We start from the raw sequence: 17217 nt of genomic DNA, 5'->3' as shown, positions 1-17217 counted from the left end.
CTGCCGCGTGCGGCTACGGCTGGTGCCTGCCTGACTTCTTGTGTGACGTGAGGGTGTGAAGAAGATGGCGGCAGTTGGGGCCGGGTGCGAGCACTACGTGCGAGGTTGCGTACTGAAAGTGAGTGTGACCTGGGGAAATGGAGAGGGTGTAAGGACATAAAGGGATGAGTCTCCAGGGTTATGCCTGCTTTGGCTATATCGTAACCACTCGACTAGGGTATTTGCTTTCGCCTAATGGGGCTCGGGATTTTATGGGCTTTCCCTATGACCCCTATGTGCGCTGCGCGCTCGCTCGCTCCTGCATATCTGTTACGTCACCTTTTTTGATAGCGGAGGCGCTGGGCACGCATGGAACTGTAGTCTGGAGCACCTCTCAGAGCAGAATCTGTTGGTTTGTTTTGGCTTAGCTAAACCGCAAGGACCCTTCAGAAACTAGCAGTATTAAGTCTTGTCTATTAGATTGTAAGCTCTTTTAGCAGGGACTGTCTCTCTTTGTTAAATTGTACAGCGCTGCGTAACCCTAGTAGCGCTCTAGAAATGTTAAGCAGCAGTAGTAGTAGTAAGTCCAGATGCTTCAGTGTCATTTTACAGTCCTGGTTTTCTTCTGTGTTTTGGTCTTATTTTGCATTCCTTTGCCTCTTTTTATGGTACTAATATATTTTTTTTTTAGTAAAGAAGTGTGTAATATTCATTAACCATGCATTTTTAAGGCCGTTTTTTAGATTCCTCACGCACACCTCCAAGGAGGTTACAGTTAGTTTGAGAACAGGAGACGACGGTACGACGCTGTCTAGCCCACCCATTATATGGCTTGAAACCAGTATGTGGAGTCACAAGTACACTCAAAACAATAGCAAACGCTATTGAAAGCAATAGTAAAAGATCACTGGAAATAACGGACTGCCTATGCGTGGTCCATCTGTAAAAAGTCAAAAGCTGTTTAGTTGGATAGGCAGTGCCTTAATGGGTGGAGGACAAAATAAACTGTTTATTTTTACTTATTTGAAAGTGTCTGATATAAATATCATGATTCAAAAACTGAATATCAGTAAAAAAATGTTTCAAAATTTATTGTAGCTGGTGGAAACAGCACTAATAAAGGCTGTATTTTGTGCTCATTTTCTACACAGTTCTATACAATACAGTAACACATGGCCAAATTTCAGAGAGGATGATAGCCTGTTTACTGATGGGTTCATCTTAACTAGTGTTATGAAGACTGGAAATAATATTAAACTCTCCTTCCATTGGGGCACAGGGAATCACATCTTCCTCGCCTCTTTTGTACAAATGGGTTATTCTGCTTTGAGCATGTTTCAGAGCCAAGTGGTTTTCTTAAGTCAAAATAATAAAAAATATTTTCTTTCATGCAGCTCTCTCATTTGTTTATCTAAATGGGCTATAAGCTCCTAATGCAGTCCATTAGTTTTCTTATATTTTGACCATGTGATGACTTATACTGTGCCAAACCTGGAAATACAGTAAGACTATATTAGAATTCAATATCATCTAAAACTTACGAATTATTATAATTGTATTTGCATTTGGGTAATAACTGAGAAAATGCTGTTGAAAACAGACTTGAAGAAGAGAGAAATAATATATCACAGAACTAGAAAATGTTGGCACATTTAGACTGACTCTGGATGTCTGCAAGAAGGTAGCTCTGCCCTCCTTATTTAATATCTTTCTTTTAAATAGTAGTAATAAATAATATAAGTGCATTTTTATAATATACCACTGCATTCCACAAAACAAAAGGAGCAAGCTCTCACAAACGATCTTTCTCTTTTGATATAGGCACAGGACAAAAAATGTAAATTTTTCAACCTAATTCATGTTTTATGTGGGATATAATCAGTGAAAAAATAAGTAAATAAATAGATATAAACTCTGAGGGCCCTGTTTACTAAACCGCACTGTATGTGAGCAAATGTTTTAGCACGTGCTAAAAATTGCACGCTGCTAGAGACACCCATAGGAATATAATGGGTGTCTCTAACGTTAGCATGCCTACAGCATAGCTTCATAAGTGCATAAGTTAGCGCACCTATAGCGCATCTTAGTAAACAGGACCCTAAATGTTGAGCACCTGATTATCATAACATGATGTCTGTTTTAGTGGCCCTTTAGTAGAATAAAAAAAATCTCTGCATGAATATAACACATGCTAGGGTGTCCCCTCCAAATGACATGCTGATTACGATTTATAACAAATTACTACTCTACTATGAAAAGTTATTCTATTATTATACTTCCTCTGTGTACATCCGTATGCTGCACAAGCTGGCATGTTTGAGAATATAAGTGAGATTAAATAAAAATGCTACCAACAATAAAGAATGGCAACATGGATGCAGCAGCTCGTAGGTTTGCTTTGTTTTGAGTGTACGGCTGTATGCAGAACAACGGCTGCACGGTGAAGGAGAAACATAAACTAACCTAAGTGGCTTCAACATTTTGACATCATGCCATCTCCTGTTCTCAAAACAAACCTTCTTGCTCTCTTCTACGTCACTTTTGATAGAGCTAGAACTGATCTTCTGTTAAACCAAATAAGGGGTACCATTTTTAGTAGAGGGGAACCATTTTTAGTAGACTAACAGTACATTTTTTAAATTAGATTTTTGGAGTAATACTTCCTTTATCTAGTCCCAAAGAACTGATTTGAAATGGAAGAGGCAGGCCTTCAGATATCGTAGGGCATCGGATATGTGTTGAAAAGCTAAAATTAATCTGGTGGGAGTTAATCTCTGTGATCTTTCAGGAAGTGAAATACAAATAAAAATAACGTTTTTCAACTTTTATTGGGCAGTTAACATTTTGTTGTTTTTTTTTTAACAAGGAGTTTTATTCCTTCTGCTTTGGCAGTGATCATGAGGATAATTTTATAAAGGGGCATCTAATTTTAGATGTCAAGAATGCACTTATTTAGATCTAGTTTTCTTTACAGAATGCGAATGTAGCAGGTTAAAGAAGCACCTGTATTTTCGGCACAAGCACTAGCAATAGAGCAGGTGTTTAAATGCTAGAGTTTAGACTGTGAGAGTACATAGATTGTAGTAGTTTATAATAAATGTGCATTTGGCTCATGTGAATGTTCATCTGTAAAGTAGGTGCATTGAATTTTGTCATATATTTACAGAATAACAAATAGCCAGAAACGGCTCATTTGCATGCATGTGTTCACACATGTGACTAGATAACCATCATTTATGCTCATGATTGCTGCCTAAATTTAGGTGGCCCCTTATAGAATTATCTCCTAATATATATGACTCACCAAGTGAAAAGCTACCAAAAGTGGGGTTAGAAATAGCAGATAAAGGCTATAAAAGTTTGGAAGAGCAACTTCTGTTTTTGAAAGTTTTGTGTGTACCTTAGTGTCAGTAGAATGTGAAAAAAGTGCGTAGTCCCAAATTTGATGCTTTTCATGTTCTACAGTTTAAAATCTGCAGGTACCTAAAGTGGACTATGTGATTTCTGGGATTAATTACTTTTTTATTGATGTTTCTCATTTAAAAAAAAAACATAATTAGTCCATACCTGAGGCTGGAATTTTGCAGGATTATGCAGTTGATATTCTTCTGTTGAATAAATAAGTCACATACTCCATATGTCTTTGGAAGTTCCCCACTGGGTTTTGGATGGCAAGATGTTAACCCTTCATTGTACAGCGTACTTTGTTTCCACGTAAACAAGAAAAAGTCCCTTCTTAGTTTTCTTTTATATCTCAGACCCTGCACTTGGATCTTAGCCAGCAGGGTAAGATGTGATTGAGAGCTTCAAGTTTATTGCAGTGTAAAATGTTGTTCAAGTGGTAATTCTGATCAAATAAGAGGGAATTGTTCTTTCTTAGGGGCTCTTTTACCAAAGTTTGGTAAAAAGTGGCCGTAACACATCCTTACATGGGTCATTCCTGCTTACTAAGGCCATTTTTACCACAGGGGTACAAATGCAGATTTTTCTATTTTCTGTATTAATGACCAGGTGCTAATTTTTCCATTAGCGTGTTAGCCCATAGGGCCACCTATTTTGTAGGCGGCAAGGGATCATGTGCTAATCAGCACACAGCAGTGTACCTGTTTTAACCGATTAGCATAGAGCATGCCCACTCTCCGCCTCCAGACCTGTCTGGATTGTACACACCGATCCCAAAATTCTCAGAGAACAAGCAGGCCATGTTCTCACATGTGGGTGACGTCATCCACGTCACTTGGTGCAGAGCTTGAAAAATGTTAATATTCTTTAAGAGCATGCACAGCATCCCCACCACTCATGTGCAAGTGGCTTCCCGCCCGCCACGAGTGTGCAAGACCAACAGTCTGTCTTCATTCGCCATGAGAAGAGAACATATTGTCCCGCGCTCCTCACAACATCTAGTACATGAGTCTGTTTTTGAGCATTTTGTGCTTTCCCTTCAGTGTTTTTTGCCCTGACTTTTGTTAGCATGCCTACAGCGCAGCTTAGTAAGCAGGGCCCTAAGGGTTATCAAAACCTAGGAAGACATCTTTAGGAGTTCTTTTACTAAGCTGCAGTAAGCAGTAATGCGTGCTTACTACAGCAAAAATTGCACTAGGCCGTCCCGCGCTAAAGTGAAAATACCTGTAGCAGGTATTCTCCAAGGACAGGAGGCCATTCATTCTCAAGAGCATACACAGCATCCCCACCTCACATGCGTGCCCTCCCACCCGCCACAAGAGCACAGGACCAACAGTACAATAGAATGAGCGCGTATGCGAGAATGAATGGCCTACTGACCTCGGATAATACCTGCTACAGGTAAGCATCTTCGATTTCTCGGAGGACAAGCAGGCCATATTCTCACATGTGGGAATCCCTAGCTACCAGGCTCATAAAAACAAACAACCATAGGTCAACTGGACCTTGCAATGGCGAGAACAAAATAGTAATTAACATAAAACTATATACAACTGTGTGAGAGTGCAGCCTGGAACAGAACAAAATAGGCCTAGGAGGGGGGATCTGGGTACACATCGCTATAGAATAGCACGTATGAAGATATGCGTGCAAATTCAAATTGGTGCCAGCACCCAATTATTGGCACTAATTGGCTCAGCCATTTTAATTGGGAGCACATCTTGGATCGGAGCCCTATTTTGGGTGCTATATATGGAATTCGTGGGATAATGCATAGTAAAGTGAAACAGTTTTCAGTGCCTTTGTTTTTTTTTTTTTTCCTTTAGTTGTGTAGAAGGATGCATATGCCAATTTTTTATCATGTTTATATTCAAAAAAAATTCTTTCTCAAAGCTTTGAATTAGGTTTGGTTTGATTTTGAAAGGGTCATTCTATAACAGGGTGCACACATTATGGGCCACTCGAGTGTATAAATGTACAGAATACATGTGTATGGGTACACTTACCGCCAAAAGTGACAGTAGGGCAACTATGTGGCATAGTACATACATACAAGAGTAGAAGATGCATGGGCAGGGCTCCCACTTACATGTGTAATTTAGAGAATATTGTAAGTTACGCACCTCCCTATTGCAGGCATGCCAGACCTATAGTTAGTGTAACTTTGGGTGCATAGATGTTAGGCACACTGATGCTGGCTTTTGCCAGTATTCTATAATGCAGCTGTTCCCAAAGTGTGCACTGCAGCACCCTGGTGCGCCATGGCATATTTTCCCACAGAGCTGCAGCTGGGACCTCCCCCCCCCCCCCTTGGTGCCAGCATTGAAAGACCCACTGTTCTCAGAGGCTGCAGGACTAAGCAACATGAAGACCATGGAACCAGTTTCCTGCATGCACCGCCGATAGCTCTTGACTCGCACCTCCTCTGATGCAAACTTTCTGCATTGGAGGGGTTTAATTTGGCAGAGCTAGTGATGACGCATGCAGGAAACCGGTCCTACGGTCTTCACATTAGCTGACAGTTCTGGCCTGCTGCTGATCAGGGAAATCTGCAGAGAGTGAGGGGAGCAGGAGGCAGAAAGCCACAAGTGATGCTGGCTTGTGGAGAAGGATAGGGAAACATAGCTCGAGATGAGGGGGGATAAAGAAGAATGAGGGAGGAGAGAAAGAAAGACCGGGGTAATGCTTGCTGGGGGAGAAGAAACAGAGAGAAGGGAAAAGGCTGGATAAGGGAGAAGAAACTGAGACAAAGGGATAATGCTGGATGGAAGGAGGAGCAAGAAGGAGGGCAGAGGCTGGATGAAAGTGGGGGGAGAGATGGAGGTTAAAGGCTGGATGGAAGGGGGAGAGGAGATCAGATGCCGAATGGAAAGGGGGAAGAGAAGGAAGACATACGTGGAAATACAGGTGTTGGTGGTTGAAAGATGCTACCAATTTGCTGCACAAGAGGCATGGAGTTTGGGCCGCGGGCGGTGGACTTCTTCAGCGGTTGGGGGAAGGGGTCTGGGCGAAGGGGGGGGAGAGACTTCAGAGGAAATGTGTAGCCTAATGGGTGCTGTGACCTGACAAAGTTTGGGAACCACTGCTGTAATGGAATCTTGGTTCTCAGATGTTGTTACAGGATAAGTTCCCACTGTGCAGTCTTGGGGTGCTTATATGGAGGTGCTCAAATTCAGAATCGCCTCTTTAGTGTCTTTTTTTTTTTTTTTTTTTCATTGCACATTACAAAATAAAAATATAACAGTCCACATCATTTGGGGGAGTAGAGCGAGACAAAAAAAGAAATATTAAATGAAGGCAATCAGGACCTAATTGTCCACAAACAAGTCTAGAAAATCTAGGCCTAAACATTTCCACCACTCCTGTTCTCCCTGTCTGAAAAGTCTCCAATTGAGAAGAATAAAAACAAAAGCATAATTCTTTTCTTCATAGGAAATTAAACATTTATAGGGAAACCTCAAAATGACGTTGCTCCTGAAAAATATGATTACTCTTTAGTGTCTTTATTGATCTTCCTCTCCACCAACCCCATCAAATAGCTAAAGCGTAAGCCCATAGATATATAATGGATTTGCTTAGCGCACACTAAGTTTTAGTAAAAGGGCCCCTAAAAATAGCATGGCAAATTAATATGGAACCAATATTCTTCTTAATGATTCAGCCTAGATCGTAGAGATCTAGGTTCTGTGTTTAAAATGTTTGTTTTGGTAAACTCTTCTTGGTACGCTTTGTGCAAAGTTCATGTTATCAGACATGTACATGAGGATAAGGGAAGGGATTTACTTACCTCATGCCATTTCCATTCAATTACAGTATGGTAATTTTCTGTCCCCAGAGAGCTTACATTAAGTTTGTACCTGAGACAAGTGAGGATTAAGTGACTTGCCCAAGATCGCAAGATGCTGCAGTGGGATTGGAATCTGGCTCTCCTGGTTCTCTTTAGTCACAAAAGTCAGACCATACACCAGTCATAAAAGCCATTTATTAACATTAAAATATAGCCAGAATAAAATCTGACATGGCTCATTTTGACTCTACAAAATAAACAAGTATCCCCAGCATGTAAATATAAAGGTTAATTCATTAATAAAGCATATCATCCAACAAACAGAGGGTGCACATACTTAAAAATCAAACAACCTTTTTCAGCACAAGTAGCAATAAGAAAAAAAAAAGTAAGAAAAAATACCTCTGATAAGACATCTAGCCATTGAGATGTAGAAGGAGCTGGCATTCTTAGTACACTGGCCACACAGACATCCTGGCAGAGCAGTGGGGCATCCTAGGGGGAACTGCTGTGGACTTCACATAAAAGCTCCCAGGTACACCTCTCACCGGTTACCCCCTTATATTGTATGGGGAGCCCTCGAAAACCTGCCATAAACCTACTATACCCATCTATAAGCCATTATAATAGCCCTTAATGGCTGTAGGTTTTTGGTGGGTTTCCACCACAAGTGTAACAGTGGGATATGGGCAGTGGTGTGCTGGAGCCGGTTGTTAAATTTTCTTCGGACTTGCGAGCTGGTTGTTAAAAAACGCGAGCCGGCTCTCCTCCCTCCCTCCGGATCTGATCCCTCACCGACCTGACACCTGCCTTGTCCTTCAAATTCTTCGGGGCAGGCAGTCTTGCCTGCCTGCTGCCAGCGCTGACTCTCCCCCGCTGCCGGTTTGTGCTTTAAAAATGGCCACCGAGACTTCCAGAGGCGGCCTCGCGAGACTTCTGCTGAAGTCTTCGTGGCCATTTTGAAGCGCGATCCGGCAGCGGGGGAAGAGTCAGCACTGGCAGTGGGCAGGCAAGACTGCCTGCCCTGAAGAGAATTTGAAGGCCAAGGCAGAGTGACTCAAGAGGCAGGTCAGTGAGGTACTGGATCCGGAGGGAGGGCGGAGAATTTGCTGAACAACTCCAGAGGAGGTGGCAGGGGAGAGAAGGGTCGCTGGGTATGGGTGCATGCAGGGCAGGGGAGAGGAGGGTCACTGCTGGACATGGGTGGATGGAGGGCAGGGGAAAAGAGGGTCACTGGACATGGGTGGATGAAGGGCAGGGGAAAGGCGGGTCACTGGGTATGGGTGCAGGGCAGAGGATTGTCACTGGACATGGGTGCATGGAGGGCAGAGCAGGGGAGAGGAGGGTCACTGGGTATGGGTGCATGGAGGGCAGGGGGAGAGAAGGGTCGCTGGACATGGGTGGATGAAGGGGAGAGAGAAGAAATGCTGGACATGGATGGAGGGGAGGGAAGAGTGAGGAAGGAGAGGAGATGAGGAGAAAAACTGCACATGGATGAAGAAAATAGGCAGAAACTGAGGACCGGAAAGGAAAGAAAGAAATGGAAAGGAAGCCCTGGAAACGGAGTTAAGAGGACAGATAGCAGCAGAATCGGATACTGGGCCAGCATGATCAGAAAAACAGTCACCAGACAACAAAGGTAGAAAAAAATCATTTTATTTTCATTATAGTGTTTGGAATATGTTCACTTTGAGAATCAGGTGCACAACATTAAACGTTTATATTTATTTACTTATTTATGGCATTTTATTGCACATTAAACATGAATTAGATTGGAACCTGGGATCATTTAATTTTTTTTTCCTGGAGTAATGCATTGCCGCCACCCCCCAGGCTCTCTCCCCGGCTATAGCCATCTCTGCAATTTGGGGGGGGGGGGGGTGCAGAGGGGGGTCCGGGGAGAGAGCCTGTTGTTAAACATTTACCAGCACACCACTGGATATGGGCCTGGGTCCCCTTCTCCACAGTGCACTCCACCGACTAATAGGCAACTCCTGGGACCTGCTTGCTGCTCTAATAGGAAGGGCCATAACATCTGAAGCTAGTATGTACCATTTCTTTTGCATCTTGGGGAGGGTGTAGTGACCACTAGGGGAGTAAGGGGTCCCATATGGCTCCAGAAAAGGAGGACGGATTGAGCCAGCCGGGTTTTACTTCCAGTGCTTTCAATGGAAGTAATTGAGCCAGCCGGGTTTTACTTCCATTGCTTTCAATGGAAGTAATTGAGCCAGCCAGGTTTTACTTCCATTGCTTTCAGTGGAAAGCAATGGAAGTAAAACCCGGCTGACTCAATCCGTCCTCCTTTTTCTGGAGCCATATGGTAACCCAAGTTATTCTTCCAGTGGTCATTTTGGGCACTCTTTTTGGTTTAGTTATTATTTAAAAAGGTCAAGCTCAATACGTCTTAGTTTTAGTCCTGGATGTTTTTATTTTGTGCCATTATGGCAGAAAAATGTCCAAGTGTTAGGAACACCTTAATCCTGCCCCCTACACTCCTTTGACATGCCCCCTTGTGATTTGGATGCACCGCAGACAAAATTCATAGATAAACGTCTGCAAAATAGGTTTCAAAAATAGCAGTTTAAATGTTTTGACAACCAAAATGTCTAAATGCTGTTTATGCCACTTTTAAAACATATTTTTCCATAGCGTCCAACAGATCAATCCAGAGACTTGTGCGTTTTGTCCTTCTACCAGCAGGTGGAGATAGAGAACCTCCGAGGTTTGCTATATGTGGACCTGTGCAGCCAAGTAAACCTCAGTATTCTCTCTATCTAGCAAGTGGAGGGACATCTCTGGTTTGATCTGGCTACTGTTGTCCTTTGGGCCTAGTTTAGCACAGTCAGGGGTTGAGTGGCTGTTTGTAGCTTCTGGTGTACACCTGGTGGTGCCAGGTCCCTCCCAGTTTCCCCCTCCCTTTCCTCCGTCGCCCGGGGCTGTGGGCCTGATCGGTTGTTTCCTTTCTTTTCTGAGTGAAAAAAAAAAAAGGTAAGCGTCTCTTTAAGAGACTTTGTTTTTGTTTAATCATACGGAGGAGCTAGATGAGCTGCCGAGTCTGTTTTATAGGGGCAGGCGTTTGTGGAGCATGTCAGTTCCTTCTGAGGCGGCTAAGCGCTGCTCCCGGTGTGGGGGCCAGAGAGCAGTCGGAGGAGTGTGAGTCGTGCCGCCGTCAGCCCACAGCGGGTGTTCAGCGCGACGGGGGTTCCCCTCAGGCGTCTGGTGAGTCGGAAGCGCAGGAGATAATTTCGGCGGTTTCCTCGGGGCAGTTAGTGCAGCGCGCATTGGCAGATGCCATTTTTTTCTCTCAGGCGCGACCAGCTCCGCACTTGGCGGTTGACAGACAGGAGGCACAGCGCACTTCTGTGGCACAGGCTCCAATGGAGGAAAGCAATTTAGAGGGAGCAGGGGAGTCCCTTTCAGTTCCTTTTTCCCCAGATGTTGTTTTATTAATGCACTATGCCTTGAAGTCAGGAGCTTCTCTTCAGGCAGCCCTGTCTCTTCCTCAGCAAACTTTGGTTGCTGCAGCCTCTCAGTCTTTCCTGCCAAAATGTCCCCGGGTGGAGATTTTGGACCCCGAGGAGCTATCTGACACATATGGCTCGGTTTTGTCTCCAGGCTGTCCCTCAGAATCATTGGATTTGGCAGATGAGGTCACCCTGCCTTTTTCGCAGGGAAGAGCTTCCTTCCCTGATTATTAGGGCTTTTGAGGTTTTGGCTATTTCACCCCCTGAATTGTCAGGGGGAACAGGTCTGGTGCCCACTATTATGTCTGGCACCAAATGCCCACCTCGTTCCTTTCATGTGCATGAGGCCATGAAAATCCTTATTTCGGTGCAGTGGGATACGCCAGAGAGTGGGCTTAAGGTTGCTAGAGCTATGTCGCGTCTTTACGCACTGCCTGCTGCTGACTTAGACTTGCTGAAGGTTCCTATGGTGGATTCATTAATCACAGCAGTCACTAAGAAAACCAGTCTCCCTGTGGAGGGTGGCATGGCGCTCAAGGACCCTCAGAATCGTAAGTTGGAGACTTGCTTGAACCTGTCCTTTGAAGTAGCGGCCCTTTCCCTGCAAGCTTCAGTTTGTGGATCCTATGCGGCGTGGGCATGCTTATCGTGGGTACAGAAAACCTCCTCTCCGGAGGACCTTGTGGCTGTTTGCCGGCCTTAGAGTCCGGTTTAGCCCTCCTTGCGGATCTTCTTTATGATCTTTTGAGGGCTTCGGCGAAGGAGGTTTCCCTAGCGGTCACCGTGCGTCACTGGCTGTAGTTGCGACATTGGGCTGCAGACGTGGCCTCTAAGTCATGGCTGGCAAGGCTTCCTTTTAGGGGAAAGCTTTTGTTTGGGACAGACCTAGAACAGATTGTGACTCTAAGGGCCAGCGCCTCCCGGAGGACAGGTCCAAATTTGTGCGACCGGCGGGACCTAGACCTAAGTTTAGGGATACACGTCATTACTGTCCAGGTCGCGGGGCCTCTTTTCAGAGAGCAAGGTCTTCTCGGAGACCTCAGCCTTTTTGAGGTGACAGGCGGGCCTTCCTTTTGGGTAAGAAACCAGCCCGCAGCCAGGTCCACCCAGTGATGGAGCCCTGGTCCTTCTCCAGCCGATTATTGGGGGCAGGCTGTCCCTATTCCTGGTGGAGTGGACCAGGGTAACATCCGACAGATGGGCCTTGGAGGTTATCAGAGACGGCTACAAGTTGGCTCGTCCAATAGTAGACTCATTTCTGGAATCTCCTGCCAAGGTGCGGGCAGTTTGTCACACCCTCCTCAACTCACAACAACTGGGAGCATCCAGCCTGTACCTCCAGCAGAAAGAGGATGCAGTCGATACTCCATTTATTTTGTGGTGCCAAAAAAGGGCGGTTCTTGGCGACCCATTCTAGATCTCAAGTGCATCAACAGGTCCTTACGGGTTTGGCATTTCCGCATGGAAACCCTCCGTTCAGTGATCGCAGTGGTACAGCCAGGAGAGTTTTTGACATCTCGAGATCTCAAAGAGGCCTATTTACATATTCCAATTTGGCCTCCCCACAGGTGTTTTCTTCGCTTTGCAGTGCTCGGTCGTCATTTTCAATTCAAAGTGATGCCCTTCGGCCTAGCCGCAGCACCTCGGACTTTTTCCAAGGTCCTTGTTGTAGTGGCGGCCTATCTCGGAAAGGAAGGGATTCAAGTCCATCCTTATCTAGACGACTGGCTTGTGCAGGCGTCTTCTTTTGAGGAGAGTCGACGGGCAACCGACAGAGTGGTCGGGTTGCTTCATTCGCTTGGTTGGGTGATCAACTTCCCAAAGTGCAGCCTAGTGTGCTTCGATACCTGAACAGGGATAGTTTCTCTTCCTTCAGCTCAAGCACATCGGTTGCAGGGTCAGTTGCGAGCTCTGTTCCAAACTCCGAACCCACGGGCTTGGGACTATGTACAAGTTCTGGGTTCCATGGCCTCCACCTTGGGCGTCGTAAAGTGGGCCAGAGCTCACAAGCACCCCCTACAGTGGCACCTTCTGAGCCATTGGTCTTCTCTCTCGGAGGATTACAAGGTTCGGGTGCCATGTTCGACCCGTCTGCATACAATCATGCATTGGTGGTTCATTCAAAAGAATCTGGTGTCGGGCATTCCTCTGCAAACCCTGGAATGGAAGATTGTGACCATGGATGCGTCGCTGTCTGGCTGGGGGGCTCATTGCCTCCAACAGACGGCTCAGGGCATTTGGACCTCGATGGAGGTGTCTTGGTCCATCAACCGCTTGGAGTTGCGGGCGATTCGTCTGGCCCTTCAGGAGTTTCTATCTCTGCTCCGAGGTTGCCCAGTTCGAGTTCTCTCAGACAATGCGACGGCGGTCACCTATGTGAACCATCAGGGGGGCACTTCATCTCTCTCTCTTGACGGCGTCTCAAATAGCAGGATCTCAGAATGTGGAAGCGGACTTTCTCAGTCGTCACCAGTTGGAGCCGGGGAGTGGACATTCTCCCCTCTGGCCTTTGATCAGATGGCTGCCCATTGGGCGATGCCAGTCACTTAATGGCCACCGCATTCAATGCGAAGGTTCCCCGTTTCTTTAGCAGGGGAAGAGAGCTGGGCTCGGAAGGCATCGATGCTCTTCTACAACCTTGGCCCAGGGGCCTGCTCTATGCCTTTCCCCCGTGGCCTATGGTGGGTAGGTTACTGATTCGCATTGCCAGTCATCCCGGTCAAGTGATCCTGGTGGCCCCGGATTGGCCTAGACGTCCCTAGTACATGGATAGGGTCAGGCTCCTGTTCGATCATCCTCTCCGGCTCCAGGCGCAGGACGGTCTTTCTACAGGGACCAGTCATGATGGAGGATCCCTCCCCCTTTGGTCTTAAGGCCTGGCCCTTGAAAGGGCGAAGTTGAGAAGGAAAGGGTATCCAGACATGGTTATCGCTACAGTGCTTCAGGCTCTGAAAAGATCCACCTCGAGAGCTTATGCTAGGGTGTGGGGTACCTTTGATTTGTGGTGTGCGAGTTCAGGATTGTCAGCGGCTTCGGTATCGGTTATCCTCACATTTCTTCATGAGGGTGTACAGAAATCACTCTCGTTGAGTTCTCTTAAGGTGCAGGTGGCAGCTCTGGCATGCTTTAGAGGCCAGCTTCAGGGGGGTGTCGATCTCCTCCCACCCGGATATGGTTCATTTTTTGAGGGGCGTAAATCGGTTGTATCCTCCGCACATGCCAGTTCTGCCATCCTGGAACCTTAATCTAGTTCTCAAGCGCTTCGGTCCATATGTTCACTCGTCATTATCAGGTGGATGTGGCAGCTCGTCAGGATGCGGTGTTTGGCTCGTTGGTGATTTTCTGCCAGGTTGAGAGTGTGCCGCCCTACTTGAGGACTGCTTGGGTACATCCCACAAGTCTTTGGATTGATCTGTGGGTCCTATGGAAGGAAAAATTAATTCTTACTTGATAATTTTCTTTCCATTAGTCCCAACAGATCAATCCAGAGGCCCTCCCTGGATTTACTGTCTGCGGTTTTGTTTCGGTTGGTTAGTTTTTTCGGGTTTCGTTGTTCTGAATGTTCCTTCATTTGATTAAATAATAAAAACAAATTTGGAAGTGGTGGAAGTATGTTGGGCATTTGGTCTGACAAAATGTCAGGAGAGTTTTCTATTGTTTCCATTCCACTGCTTTGGTATCGTTCATACTGAGGTTTACTTGGCTGCACAGGTCCACATATAGCAAACCTCGGAGGTTCTCTCTATCTCCACCTGTTGGTAGAGGGACACAACCCACAAGTCTCTGGATTGATCTGTTGGGACTAATGGAAAGAAAATTTATCAGGAAAGAATTAAATTTTCCTTCTCGTTTGAAAATGAGCCCCTATCGGGCTCATTTTCGAAAGAGGACGTCCATCTTTGGACATAAATCGGAAGATGGACGTTCTTCTCCCAGAGATGTCCAAATCAGTATAATTGAAACTCGATTTTGGACGTCTCCAACTGCAGTCCGTCGCAAGGACGTCCAAATTTCAAGGGGGCGTGTAGGAGGCATACCGAAGGTGGGACTTGGACATGCCTAATACTTGGACGTCTTTGACCCATAATCGAAAAAAGCAAGGACATCCCTGACGAACACATGGACGTTTTCACCCGGGCGTGTTTTTTTTTTTACGAATAAGGCACAAAAAGGTGCACGAAATGACCATATGACCACCGGAGAGAATCGGGGATGACCTCCCATTACTCCCCCAGTGGTCACTAACCCCCTCCCACCCTGAAAAAACATCTTTAAAAATATGTCGTGCCAGCCTCAGATGTCATACTCGGGTCCGTGACAGCGCATGCAGGTCCCAGGAGCAGTTTTAGTGGGTACTGCAGTGCACTTCAGACAGGCAGACCCAGGCCCTTACCCCCCCCCCCCCACCTGTTACATTTGTGGAGGAAACAGCGAGCTCACCAAAACCCACCACAAACTCACAGTACCCATATATAGTTGCCCCCCCCTTCACCCGTAAGGGCTATGGTAATGGTGTACAGTAGTGAGGTTTGGGGTGCTCAGCACACAAGGTAAGGGAGCTATATTCCTGGGAGCATTTTCTGAAGTCCACTGCAGTGCCCCCTAGAGTGCCCGGTTGGTGTCCTGGCGTGTCAGGGGACCAGTGCACTAGAAATGCTGGCTCCTCCCATGACCAAATGGCTTGCATTTGGACGTTTTTGACATGGACGTCTTTGGTTTCAAAAATCGCCGAAAGTCAAAGACGTTCAAATCTAAGGACGTCCATATTTAAGGATTTGGACATCTCTGATGGTATTTTCGAAACAAAAGGTGGACGTCCATCTTTTTTTGAAAATATGAGTTTCCCCGCCCCTGGATTGGGACGTTTTGCAAAGACGTCCAAATAGCAACTTGGACGTTTCTTTCAAAAATACCCCTCCACGTGTCTCCTGAATAAATGGCAGCACCTGCATTGTACCTGGAAATTTAGCACTGGATTCTAGGTACAGTTCGGTGCTGAATATCCAGGTATAAAATAGCCCACAGTACCCGGTGTTAAAAAAAGACAGGGCGCTGTGGGCCGAGTGATGCCCCCTAAAACACTGCCTGTATTTCAAAAACAGCTTTTAAGAACACAAGAATAGCCATACTAGGTCAGACTAATGGTCCATCTAGCTTAGTATCCTGCTTCCAACAGTGGCCAATCCAGGTCACAAGTACTTAGGAGAAACCCAAATATTAACATTCCATGCTACCAATCCCAGGGCAAGCAGTGGCTTCCCCATGTTTGTTTCAATAGCAGACAGGAACTTAAACCTTTTTTAAACCTACATACACTAACCACTGTTACTACATCTTCTGGCAAAGAGTTCCAGAGCTTCACTATTCGTTGAGTGAAAAAATATTTCCTCCTATTTGTTTTAAAACTATTTCCATGTAACTTCATTGAGTGTCCCCTAGTCTTTGCACTTTTTGAAAGAGTAAAGAATTCACTTCTCATTCTCCACCACTCAGGATTTTATAAACCTCAATCATATCTCCCCTCATCTGGCTCTTTTCCAAGCTGAAGAGCCCTAATCTCTTTAGCCATTCCTCATATGGGAGTTCCACCCCCTTTATCATTTTGGTCACTCTTCTTTGAACCTTTTCTAATTTTATATCTTTTTTGAGATACGTTGACCAGAACTGAATGCAATACTCAAGGTCAGGTTGTACTATGGAGGCATTATAGTATTCTTGGTCTTATTTACCATCCCTTTCCTATTAATTCCTAGCATCTTTTTTGGGTGCCGCCGCACACTGGGCAGAAGTCTACAATAACACCTTGATCTTTTTTCTTAGGTGTTTAAATCACTAGTTATGAATTCGTTATTGATTCTTACCAATGTTGTATCTTCATCCAATGTAAACTCGATGTCCATGTCTATTATATGTACTTATCCATTGATAAGTATCCTTAATAAGTATCCTACCCATCTTCAAATCTCTGCTTAAAACTCACCTCTTCAATGCTGCTTTCGGCACCTAACCCTTTCGTGAAATATAGTATGCCCTATCAGATGGACTCTACACTTGTCTTTGACTGTACACTTGTCTCTAGATTGTACACCTGTCTTCTAGATTGTAAGCTCCTTGAGCAGGGACTGTCCTTCTATGTTTAAATTGTACAGCGCTGCGTAACCCTGGTAGCGCTTTAGAAATGTTTAGTAGTAATAAAGGAATTTTGATATATATTTTAGTTTCTTATTTTAGAAAGCACTAACATTAAGGTGGATGTATTAATTTAGAGAATAATATATGCCACTTCTTTTGAGTGTTTTTGTATTAGAAAAAGCCTAAATAACCATTCACTGTCTCTCTTATTAACATGGTGGTCCTGAAGTGTCACACATTTAAGGGTACTGTTTCTCCTTAAGCAGTGTGCATCAGTCCCATATGTATTGAAGTAATTTAGGGCTTGATTTATATACTGAAAGATTTTGAGGGCCCCCACCCCTTTTTTTTTTTTTGTTGTTTCGTTTTGCATAATTTCATAGGTTTATTCTTTATAGAACTGACTGACTAAAACATCATATTTATTTCTGATTCCTTAGCAGAGATGTTTGC

The 17217-nt window shown here is 45.1% G+C and overlaps 1 protein-coding gene across 1 annotated transcript in view; it reads left to right on the top strand.

Annotated features, from left to right (window-relative positions):
- Positions 1–30: 30 nt before the first annotated feature.
- The window catches only part of RCHY1 (ring finger and CHY zinc finger domain containing 1), a 79780-nt gene continuing 62593 nt past the window's right edge, over positions 31–17217 (top strand). The window contains exon 1 of the mRNA XM_030190652.1: positions 31–118. Within this exon, the coding sequence (XP_030046512.1) occupies positions 65–118 (54 nt within the window). The 5' untranslated portion in view covers positions 31–64. The remainder of the gene's footprint in view (positions 119–17217) is intronic.

This window comes from Microcaecilia unicolor, chromosome 2 (assembly GCF_901765095.1).
Source record: "Microcaecilia unicolor chromosome 2, aMicUni1.1, whole genome shotgun sequence".
NCBI lineage: Eukaryota > Metazoa > Chordata > Amphibia > Gymnophiona > Siphonopidae > Microcaecilia > Microcaecilia unicolor.
This window is presented reverse-complemented; position numbering and strand designations above follow the sequence as displayed.